The sequence below is a fragment of the Microtus oregoni genome, unplaced genomic scaffold (genome assembly GCF_018167655.1).
Source record: "Microtus oregoni isolate MIOR12 unplaced genomic scaffold, Mior012 000036F_ref0000092, whole genome shotgun sequence".
NCBI lineage: Eukaryota > Metazoa > Chordata > Mammalia > Rodentia > Cricetidae > Microtus > Microtus oregoni.
Genome location: NW_024543095.1, coordinates 21,015,294 through 21,028,037, shown reverse-complemented (window position 1 = coordinate 21,028,037; position 12,744 = coordinate 21,015,294). Strand labels below are relative to the sequence as shown.

The 12,744-nt window shown below is 43.7% G+C and overlaps 1 protein-coding gene across 3 annotated transcripts in view; it reads right to left on the bottom strand.

Moving 5' to 3' along the window:
* Nucleotides 1–12,744, bottom strand: part of Rai14 (retinoic acid induced 14) — a 126,379-nt gene that overhangs the window by 26,853 nt on the left and 86,782 nt on the right. For all 3 annotated transcript variants that reach the window (XM_041631228.1, XM_041631229.1, XM_041631230.1), the window contains one exon: nt 6,311–6,399. In XM_041631228.1, the coding sequence (XP_041487162.1) occupies nt 6,311–6,399 (89 nt within the window). The remainder of the gene's footprint in view (nt 1–6,310; nt 6,400–12,744) is intronic.

The window sequence follows — 12,744 nt, the reverse complement described above, 5'->3', positions numbered from 1 at the left end:
TAAACTATGGGCTGTTTATACTGCGCATGTAAGGCAGTAACTGCTGTCTACCCTGGGAGGAGAAGCCATTCTACACAAACACCACTCATGTGACAAAGTCGCAGTTCCAAAGACAACATGGTAGGAACACTCAGGCAACATACCATGACTAAGTATCAGGCTTTCCTTTCTCTCCGTCTTCGGGTCATACCTAGAAGTGAGTGACTGATGTCTGGAAAAGCAAAATTCATCTACTCCCCTTTGATGTGTGCCCGTAGAAGAGACTTTTCACAATATTTGGTCTCAATATCCAAATTGCAAATCATTCCCAGACACCACCCTACTGACAGCAAGACGTCTCTCACTGCTAACACTAAAACAAATTTCTCTCTCCAAATACAAATTCTTCTAGACGGAATATATTATTTATGACGGAAGCCCACTGGAAGGAGACGATGCATACTCCTGGCTCCCAGACAGCCATGGATCTGCCTGGCTGTCAGGGAACAACTTTCCTTTAGACAAATATCAAGGACAACCATAATTCATATTCACTCTAGCAGATCTTTGCTCACAAACACAAAGACTAGTGTTAATTAAAAACCAAGAGCCCCAGATGACAGTTGACTAAGTGATCCAATATTGAAAGTGACTCTAAGTATCTGCCGACCTACATGATCATGACTTACTAGATCATTACTAGAGGAAATGGAGGGGGGACACCTAATTAGCAGGGTCCTGTGATGTGTGGTCACAAGGCACAAGTGCCTGTGTCATTTCTTCAATACCTGGAAACACTTATATAAATATTGAAGAAATAAGACTACATGATATTCAACTAGATATGCCTTAAAGTATTTCCTTAAAGGTCAGTTTCAAAATGCAGAAATATTTCTACAATAAAGTCACAACTTCAATTGGTTATTATTTACAATTTTACATATATATAAATGATATTTTTAAGAAGTCCTTGTCTTCAGGTGAATTTTTACTGCTGAAACACAAGTGCGGTCACCTCGATACACTCCCAGAAAGAAAGCAGACCAGAAAATATTTGTTTACGGTGATGCTATTATTAGAATTATGAAACTGTCCCTGTGCCCCATCTTTAAAGTGCAATATATATCCAAGGCCACTTCTGAGTGTTACCTTCTGGAGTGTTTTCAAGGATCAGCCAGGTATGCTGATCCTTGTCTCGTGACCTCTCATGGCCTCCCACACGCATGCATTAGCAGAAAGTCAAACATCACAAGTCATGCCGTTTTTGCTTTTCTTTATCTGAAGTTAAAGCCTGAACTACATGGATTGATTCTGATGTGCAGCTGTCAGGATGAATCATCCTCTAAAATGTGAATATTATCTTTTCTGTTTTCTTTTTTGGGTCGGGGGAAGTCTCACTATCTATGAGCCATTAGAGAACTCACTATGTGGACCAGGGTGGCCTTGATCTCACAGAGATGTGCCTGCCTCTGCTCCCCAAATGCTGGCATTAAAAGCCTGCACCAATACATCCAGCATTATCTTTTCTACTTTCATAAGGTGTCAACTGTGAGTGGGATTAGTGTGTCTAATATAACGAAAGGTCACTCATAAATTTAAAAACAAACACAAGCAAGCCAACAAAACTAAAACAAGTATCCTGGCAACCGTAGATGCTAGCGAAGTAGGAGGACTCACAAATTGGAGCCCTCCAAGGACTCCCTGTGTTTTACGTTTTCATAGCTCTGATTCCCACTCTTCTAAATATCCTTTCTGACTAAAGAAGTTTCACAAGGAAAAGCATCCCAAGAGATTAGCCAATATTTAGGGTTATTAGTGCTCCAAGACACACAAATCACTCTTTAGCCTCTGCTTCTGCCTCTTGCAAAACCTCTGTGTTTCAACTAAGCACATAACCGTCTAGAATCTGCATGATGAAGGCAGATTGTGGTCACAGTCCAAGTGGTACCCAGTGAGGTCTGAGGGCATCCGACGCATGGTATGTGAGCTGCACCTCCCTTTGCCATGCTGTTCCTGGGATGTGGTTCCCTGAGATGCAGTAACCTTAAACCTGGGTGACTGGAGCCACAGCTGGACTCGGTGGTGGTCATCCCAAAAAGAAAGACATGAAATTGGAAAAAGCCATGCTGGGAAGTTGGGGGAGGGGCATGGGTGCATATGCTCATATTTCATTGTATATGGATATAAAATTCTCAGAAAAAAAGAAGAAAAGCTCCCGATGGTGCTGGAATAAGGAATGGAGAGCTCTGGTCCTCATGGTGTAGGGGAAGGCCGCCACATTGGTCTAGCACTGTCAACTAAGAAAGATGGACTTCCGGTGCATTAGCCACTTTTGTTTTGAATTGTGCCACACTGTCCCTGTGTGTATGCATGCTAATAGGGAGAGTCTGAAGGCACATATTCCAGATATCTAGAATAACATCCGGTTTTTCTCTCCAGTCTTCTAGCATATGTTTTCATTTCCTTCTGTTTCCTACTTTGGCATACAGGTAATAACAACAACAATCACAAAGAATCAGCAAAACAAAACAAAACCCCAAAACCCAAGGCATTGCCTTTGTTATATTCCCAGAGAGAATGTGTTATATACACAGAGAGAATGCCCAGATATCCCATAAGGGAAGAACAAGACCACATAAGAAACAAAGCATCCAGGATGGGTACCGTGGGCGCAGTCAGAGAAGGCTGGACTCCTTACCTAAGTGCTCCTTACCTAAGCCTGGCAAACAGCAATTAAAGATGGGGTGGGGGGGGGGCAAGCAAAAACAAAGACACGGGTCTTCTCTATGTCCAAGGGGTTTGGGTTGCTTGTTCTAATTTTTAAGCACAACCACTTGGTGTAGATACTGCTAAACCTTTTTAGTTCTTTATCCTTGTTGTTTGAGTCAGAATCTTACCAGTAGTAGCCCAGGCTAGCCTCACATTTGCCCACCCTTCTCTACCTTAGCAGGTAGTGCCACCACACCTGCCCCAAACCTTTTCCTTCTGTTTTGGTTTTCCTGTTTGTTTTGTTTTTGTCTTTAAGATTTGAAGCTCGTTAACAGCCTACTAGTAAAGAAGAACAAAAAGTCAAGTCCCACGAGTCACCATGAAACAGTAGCTAGCTACAGTGAGCTTTCTATGATTTTATACCATGAGCATTCGCCGGCTGCTGCTGAGCCACCAAGGGTGACCCTCTCACTGAAGCCAGCTAAGCTATCTAAAGTATGCAGTCGCCTGCTGACAGTGTCTAGAAGATTCCCTGTGAGACATCCAGAAGAATTTTGTGAATTCCAAGCATCTCATATAGAAGCATATTTTAATAGATAGATTAAAATATTCCTTGCCGGCCGGGCGGTGGTGGTGCACGCCTTTAATCCCAGCACTCGGGAGGCAGAGGTAGGTGGATCTCTGTGAGTTCGAGACCAGCCTGGTCTACAAGAGCTAGTTCTAGGACAGGCTCCAAAACCACAGAGAAACCTTGTCTCGAAAAACCAAAAAAAAAAAAAAATATTCCTTGCCTCTAAAGGTTGTCTACTCAATAGTTTAAAAAGTAGGAAAAAAAATTACAATTTGACCATTGTAAGATCGTGTGAATAAAAAGAACAGAGCTCCAGTGGGATACATTCTGAAAGGAGGACCCTCCCACTTCCGAAAAAGCCCCCCAGGGTCCAGGCAGGGGCTCACGCCTGTAAACTTAGAGTTCAAGAGGCAGAGGCAGGAGGAATACCGAAAGTTTATGTATGACTGTCTACGTAGTGAATTCCAGGCCAGATGAGGTAGTGACAATGGTGAGGCTATGATGACAATGATAATGATAATGCTATGAAGATGATGGTGATTAATCCATATATATATATATATAATATAGCAGTGTAGGAATTTGAGTAAGAGGTTTTTATATCGAGTCTCATTAGGTTTCCATACTGGAGGCTAAAACATCTCAGTAACACTGAGTGATATTTAAGGTGAGTTTACTGAAAATATCGTGTCAAAGTTAGAGGCACAGAGGTGGGTTATCTTTGGGGCTGAAGGCTAGGCTAGCCAGAACAGCCCATTCAACAGGCTTCGGGCTAAGGAGAAACCGTGCCTCAAAACACAGTGAATAATACCTGGGGAATGATATCAGAGGTTGGTCTGTGGTTTCCACATGCACACACACACACATACACAAGTGCACCCACAAACATGAACATGCACACATACACACACACACACACCATGCACACACAAAGTATACCTGCAAACATATGAACATGAACACACATATACACAACACACAAACACACACACAAGTGCACCCATAACTTATGAAGATGAATACACACACGTACACACAAGTACACTTGCAAACATGAATAGGAATACACACCCCACACCCACAAAAGGCAGGACAGAATTCTCTAATGTAATTTGACCTAATTAGAAGTGTTAGGGATAGCATGTTTTTGCTGTTGTTGTTTGTTTGAAGGAACACACTATTTCTTCCTTCTTGTAGGAGTAGAAGCAATGGTTATTCACTTCCCATATTTTTGTACTCTCCTATCATGAACATTTATCAAAAGGAGCCTATTTCTCTCTTTAATGTGAGGAGAGATGACGGGTGATGTCTGGCCATGACGGAATAACAGAACCACAGGACAGCGGGTCCACTCACTCTAGCCTAGTTCTCGACACTGCAGTTTTCTTGGAGAGCAAACCCCCTCGCTGACGTTACTGGAGGGATGCCAGTCAATCACATTTGCACTAGATGATGTGGTATAACTTTAAGAATACTGACAGCGTGCTTTAAAATAAACAAAAGAGCTGGGTCCTGAGATTAAAGATGCCATTTTCTCCTCAAAACAGTCATGTTGAGGAAGTCATTTATCCTTCTACTAACTGACCTTCCTCATGTTTTTTTTTTAATTCTATGTGAAAAATCATTGAGACTTCGAATTTTCTCCAAAATAGTTATATCAGTTTGAAACATTAGCTTGACTTAATCCCCATTTACTTCCTCAGAAAACAAACACCCGCAACTATTCTCAAAGTATCAAGATTTCCAACTACTAAATTACTTCAAAAATAGGAAAAAGAAAAGTCAAACATGCCTCGGACTTTGAAAATCATCCTGAAACATTACGTTTTCAACTTTACCGTGGGTAAGAATAGTCGCATGACACCGGGCTGATCCCCGAGATGGCTGCTCTGAAGAGGTCATTAGGAGAGGGAGTAGAAGGAACTCAGTATAGCTTTGTGAGCGGCCTAGATGAAGACTGCAATTATACCAATTTTATATCCCAGTAAAAACTAATGTAAACCTTTTAGGGGCCAAAGATTTTCACATGCATCAGACAAATGAAGTCATCAGCTTGAACCTTTCCACATGGCGAGCAGAGAACAAATCCTAGGCCAAAGACCCAGGGGCGCGCTGCTGGAGAACAGGGCTGCAAACTCTATCCTGCTTTTCCTTGCATTCGCCTAGCTAATACTTTGCCAGCACCGGCTTCACATTAGAATCACCCGAGAGGCTTTTAGGAAACACCCCTGTGTTAACAACAATAAAACAACCCAGCAAAAGCAGCTTAAGGGAGAAAGGTTCATCTGGCTCCCAGTTCCAAGTTCCAGTCTCTGCTGGAAGGAGAGCCATAGCGACAGGAGCCTGAGGTAGCTGTCTGCATGTGCCCACATAGCAATGGAAGCATGTACGCCAGCGCCCAGCCCGCTCTCTCCACTCTTACTCGGTCCATGATCCCGTCTAGGGAATGGTACACTGGTTGGTTCTTCCTCCTTAACATGTCAAGACTAGGCATCACACACATGCCTAGTTTCAGTCTTTCAGACAATCAATTCTAAATTCTGCCACGCCGACAACATTACTATCACAACAAGTAATATTCTCTCTCCCTCCCCCCCTCTTTGTACTGTTTATTCTTTCTTTCTTTCCCCTCCTTCCTTCATCTCTTCCCAGTCCCAGATGATTCTGGAGGCACTGCAGTACAGCCAGGGTCAAGAGGAAGTCATCCTTCTGCCCGTACTCTAAGCTAGCTATGAAATACATTACCAATAACTCACCACACTTATCAGTTTACACAACATCAAGAATTAGGAGACATTAATCTATACATACAGTCCTAGAAAATAATATAAAGAGCTGAATTAGAGGAAGAGAAGCATACAGTTTTCAGCTGGCTAGACACACCGAAGATGAACATACTAATAGAGGCGAACAATGAAGTTTTGTTACTGAATTTTGTTTTTCTGCTCCTGGTTTGTCTGCACGCTCCATATTTCACAGTGAGTATGTTTCACCTTTGTGACACCTATCCTCACGCTGGTTTGTTGATTTAAGAGCTTCAAAACCACATACCGGAAGTATCTTGGGCAGTCACGTCCACACCGTGTGTAACCATGACCTTGAGACATTCCACGTGTCCTTTCGCAGCAGCAAGGTGGAAACTGCAAAGAGAGTAGGAAACACAAATCCTTAGGAGTCATCATCTCAGGGTTCATCTCCAACAAAGCTTTACTTCGCCATGCACACAGTCTCTCATCTGAGCTCCATGGCAACCCTCCAAGACCCAAGTGGGCATCACAAGCTGGCATCGTTATCAACCTCATGGTGAAGACTAGGTCTCTCAGCTGAGCTCCATGGCAACCCTCCAAGACTAAAGCAGGCATCACTGTCAACCTCACGGTGAAGACCAGACACTCGGGAGGGTCTTATTGTTTGCTCATTTACACTTTTCCTCAGTGCTGAAGCTTGAATCTAGAATGACATATTACCACTGAGCTACACACCCCCTGTCAATCACTGTCATCTTTTATAAGTTGATGGAGCAGGAACTCACCTGGGCCTTTCAACTCAAAGACAAGGCTCTTTGAAAAGTGGGATTCACCACTTATCTGTCTCTTTCTCCACCCCTGGGCCGAGATTTTAAGTAGAAAGTCATTGCCTTTTTTCCTTCTATCCACTGCTCGCAATGAAAGCAACTTTCTTAAATAATACATTCTACTAAGTCACACAGTGGTTGGCTCTTGAACAAGCCAAGTACGCTGCTGTTTCATAGGTGAGTAACAAAAGTCAAAGGAAACATTTGCTGAGTGTCTAGTATGTGTCCAACAACTTCCACTTTTAGATCTTCGTATCTATGTATCCACTTTCATCATCTCTGTCCATCCCTATAATACCCTTTTAAGGTGAGGCTTATATTTGTAGCTGATGGCAGGAATAACAGGTGCCAACAGCAAAAAAGTCCCCAAGTGGGCTCTAGAACTCAGGGACACTGGAGACTAAATGCTATGTTCACCATCTTTAGAATGCCATTAAAAGGACTAAATTAAAAAATTCTACCCATTTCTGCAGTTCCCAGAAAGAGGCACTTCTGCAGGCTGAAAGAGGTGATGGATAACTTCCCTATGCAGTCAGGACCAAAAGCAGAGATGGTCTCCAACATGGGGTAATGGCATGTCTTCCTCTCAGGCCCACTCTTACAGAGAGGGACAGGCAAGCACTCATTCCTCCTCAGCCTCAGCTGTTTGAGAGGCGTGTCCTTGGGATGCGTCCTATGCAGGACTGCCTCTGGGTTAGTGCCCACGTATCGCTTGTACGGTTTGCACAGCCATCAGAGCCTGGAGTCACAGTCAGGGGGTAAACCCAAGATCTGGATAATTTGAACCCAATCGTGTGGCTGCAGACCTCTCCTTACAGCCAAGTGCAGCTAAAGGGCAGATCCATCAAAGGGGGATACATCGGGTCTGACAGTAAATCATCAGCTGAAAACAACAGCTGATTATCTGTGCTTGGGCAAAGTGCATTCAGCTTCCCTTGAGCCTCAATTCCCACTACTGCAAAGGTCAAAGCCCACCTAGTCCCAGTCACATTGTTCCAATAACACGACCTGTGTACAATCTCTTGACCATCAGAATTCATTCTGTAAGTTATTGACATCTTAGTAAAAATTTACTAATTTGGAAATGTGGTCGCCACATAAGCAGACTCTTGGTGATTCTGCCTATGTAACTGCCTCCCTCAGTTGCTCAGGACTGCCTAGGGTGCTTAATTCCATCAATTTACCCCGAAATGGAAGCCTTATATTTTAACTAGCCTTGGTAGAGTCTGCGGAATGTGCCCCAGACACAGAACTGGTATGTGTAATATAACTAGCCTTGAGAATGTGAAGTCCACACATCTGCCTTAGTACTGAACTCTACTTTCGGAGCCACTGACAACTATGTCCCTACATTGCTAGATTGCTAAGACATGATTAATAATCTGTTTAATAACTGCCTTTTTTCTATGGCTATGTGATGTTCACTTTGCTATATCTTCTATGACCAGAGAACATCAAAGTTTCAAGTGTTGAGACTGGAAGTCACTCTAATTATACCCAAGCTAGGAACAGTGTTCCTCTCCTCTCCTCTCCTCTCCTCTCCTCTCCTCTCCTCTCCTCTCCTCTCCTCTCCCCTCCCCTCCCCTCCCCTCCCCTCCCCTCCCCTCCCCTCCTCTCCCCTTCCCTCCCCTCCCCTCCCCCCCTCTCTCTCTCACACACACACACACACATGCATGCTGATGTGTTTATTGTTGGTTTGTTTGTTTGAGGCAGAGGCATGCTACACAGCATACGCTGGCCTCACTCATGATCTTGTTGGCTCGGCTTTTCGAGAGCTGGTGGTGCATTTGTGTTGCAACACCCAGGGTTTGTACACGAACTTTTGGTTAAAGGATAACACGTGTAATGATAACGGCATATCATTACACAGTTAGCTGAACTTTTGTGAAGAGAAGATGCCCTATTTTACTTTATACAACAAGAAACACAACAGAGTCAGCCACTTCGATAGCCCCTCTGAAGCTGTCCTTTGGGCTCTCCGTGTGTGACAGGACTGCATATGGTATCATGGGGATTGAAACTGCAGACTCATCTGAAATCAGTGCTATTTCATTGATGCATACAGCCAAATAAACCTGGCAGGAAAGTCACTGGATGACTTAGACCACAGAGCCTCAAACTGTTACTTGGAAGATCATGATCATTATAAGGAAGAAATAAAGTGTTGAGAAGATGGGGTCGGCTTCCAATTCCACAACAGAAACTCCTCAGACATTGGTTTTACAGGAGAACTCCTGATGCGAACCTAAACTGACATCTTTGATGGCTGGCAGAGCTAATCAGTAAAGGACTCACGGACTGCATTTTAATACAGCTGGGTTATGAGTACGGATTTGTTGGGCTCTACTACACTAATCAGACTTCGGATCATAACTTAGAGTTACAGTGGTTGCTTTTCCCTGTAGTTTGCTTTCTAACAATTCTCCTGCAGAACATTTGCACCCTGCTTAGTAAAAGAGAATAATAGACATGCCCCCCATCTCCAATTCACTCTGTTATTTTACAAAAAGCTTCAATATTTACTGCTCTTAACAGAATACCAAAATTACAAATAATTAGAAGCAGCTCACTGCAAGGACAGATACTCATACCTGCAATGTTACACTTCACCACAGAATCACACTTTTAGCTAGTAAAGCCATTCTTAGTCCGTGCGATTGAAAAGCAAGCAAGCTGTCATTTCAAGGTACATCTCAAAAAGACTCATTTCTGGGTGTTTCTGTATCTTACAGCCATACAGAAGCTGCTGCTTTAATTTTTAAGTCAGAGCTGGCACATACAGACAGGCCCACATACTGACAGGAAAGGGATGAACCAGGTGTCTTTGCCCCAAGTTTTTTAACTCATTTAATCCGAAAGGGAAGGAGCTCCCTCAGCATCTTCGTTCTCACCCACAGAGCGTGCATACTGGGGAGCTTGGAGCAAAGCTGAACAAAGCAGTACCTAGCCCTGCTCCCAGGGGACAGTACACAACGCTGAGCGCCTCTGTCCCTCTAGATCTGCCCTGGGCTCGTGGTCTGGGGTCTGTGGTATGGAGGAGAGCTATCATAGCCTGCATCCAATTTGCCCACCTGTTAGCTGTCCTGTCAGAAATAACAGAATTTCTATGTGAAAGCACTGATAAGGAGTAAGTACGCCCCCACAAATGCCACCAGTTATTCCAGCCTCATCGACACAAGACAGGGCAGAGAATATGACATGTTGCTTCATGAAAGAAACGCAGTGCTCAGAATCTTTATCTGCTACCACTGCTTTTCCAGCGAAGATGGAGGGGACAGGAGATAAAAGCCGCATGCATTTCCAGATTGGAAGCTCGGAACAAAGTAGTAAGACTTTCTCAGGCCCCAGAGACCCGCTCAACATCGGCCTTGTCGAAGGCTCACACTTGAGCTACTTATGTTCTGGCACCTTTCAGAAAAGTGACAATCCCCAGAGCAGCCCTTGGCAGCAGCGAGACATGAACTGTAGCCTCTGTGAACCAGAAGCAGAGCCGACTTGAACAAGACCCTCAAGCGGGGAACACTGGGTTCCACTGGGTGGAAAAGTAAGACTCATAGGTGACAAAGCTTTGATCCGGAGCCGAGAAGGAGCACGTTTCCGCTCCTGTGTGGGCACTTTCAGAGGGGGGCGGTCTAGGGTGGACAGGGACCAGCTCCTGTATAGACAGCCGCAGGCGGGAACCTGCACAGTAACCATAGGAACAAGAATGGAGAGTGGTGCAGGTCCCCACCTACTCGCTGATGTCCCTATTGGCCTACGTTATAGAATCCCGGCTATAACATAAAGCATCTACCTGTAAATACAGTTTTGCAGACTGGGATGAGTGCGAACCAAAGCAGTAAATTACCTAAAACCTGCACACAAACTCTCTTTTAAACATGCTCTCCTGACGATACTGATGCATGTGTCTTGACAACATGTACTACCTTGAGAATGAGGTACTTTTAACACTACTATACTTGTATGGTGTTTAAATACTGGTGCTACTCTAGTTAAATTCACCCACTGACATATTTACTACAATATATAGTATCCATATGTCAAATACTGTTCTGAGCCCTGAGAAATAGAGAATAAAACCAACTCCCTTCTTATGAAATGCAGCTTTTAGTATGGACTCTAAAGGTTACCCAGATTAAAGGAACATTCTGTACCTATCACACACACATACACAGAGAGAGAGAGACAGACACACACGGGAGTGGGGTGGGAATTTTACAACATTCAGAGACAGTTGTGGTTACTAATAGGGAAGGGGAGAAGAGGGACCCCAGCTAATGTGCAGAAGACAGAGATAACTACTAAGAATCCCAGACATCACAAGACAGCTCCTATCTCAAAATACAAGTCATTCCTGGGTTTAAAAGTGCTGTCCTAAGCCTTTAGATCAACATACGCTCTATCAAAGACTGAAGAAATAAAATAAGCATATTTTTACATTTTACTGAGATACAATCTACATACTACAAAGTCATTATAAGATGCTTGTTTTTAGCCTGTTCCCAAAGGTGTGTGTGTGTGTGTGTGTGTGTGTGTGTGTGTGTGTGTGAGACTACCTTCACTGTGCCAATCAGACTTGCTGTCACTACGACTAAAATCCCTGACCTGGGAAAGATGTTTCGGTTCATCCTGGTGAGGATGGTACAGTGGGGCAGAGAGCTACAACCATGGTGGTCAGAAGTGGAGAGAAGGGACAGGGATGAGGGAGACCCTTCAGAAGTCCACTGCCAGCGCCCTACTTCCTCCAGCCAGACCCCACCCTCTCCCAAACAGCCCCGCTAGCTGGGGATCAAACACTAATGTGTAAGGCTCTATATTCAAGTAATAACACCCACTCTTGAATTCCATATTGTCGACAAGATCTCCAGATGAAGAGGCGCTCATTGCCCTGCTCTCCCAGTCCTTAAAAATAAAATAAAATAATCACCAGAGTAATTTCCACCTTCTATTAATTCACCCCACTGTGTGAACACTTCCTAGAGACGGGACCACTGGATCTGACTTCATTTCGCATGTTGTCAAGACACACGCATGGATTATCAGTATCTCATGGTTATTTAAGTTCATGAACATAGTGCTTTGCTTTTTCACTTATAACTTGATGCCTATGTTGGTTGTTTCTACTTTTAAAGTACTGTTAATGCTACAAAATATATGTAGTGTATACATGTGGGTATATATATGTGTGGGTATATGCTCACAAGCCTGCAAGTTTACACAGCGATGGGATTGCTCAGACAGATGTATTTACCTCTCTGAGACACTTCTAAGTCTTCTAAAGTTACTCCCTATTACGTATTTCTGACAGAAATGCAGGGAGTCCCACTTTTTTTATTTAAACAGAATTTTTATTCCAGTGTAAAACTTACAGAGGCAAAAGTTATATTTATTTAAAAAAATCTTTATGTATGTGTACATGTCTGTGTGTACATGCCATGAGGATAGGGTGCCCACACAGTGCAGAAGAGGCCATCGGGGTCCCCAGAGATGGAGTTGCAGGATGTCCAGCATCAGTGTTAGGAACTGATTTCCAGCCTTGCACGTTGGTCTTTCTTGATGAGCCCTTTGAAGTAGCTCAGTTTTCTAATAGCTGAACTCCTCTCCCCTTTGAGGACTAGAAGAGACTGAATCCAAACAAGAACGCCCTTCGCGTCTGTCTTTATCTAAGCTGCTGACTTCTCCTAAAAACTAGAACTGCCATTAAAAAGTCGACACAGTTGGAGAAAGACTGTTTCCTTACAGTTTTATTTAGGTAGTTCAAGAATTTGGTGGTGGCAGGAAGGCTTGAAGAACCTTTTATCTACTTCTCTAATACAAGGTCCCCGGACAAAGCTCAGGGTTACACAGAATGGCTCCCTAGAGTGGAAGCGGCAGCACCTTAGTAACCTAAGTCTTGCTTACTCACAGCATG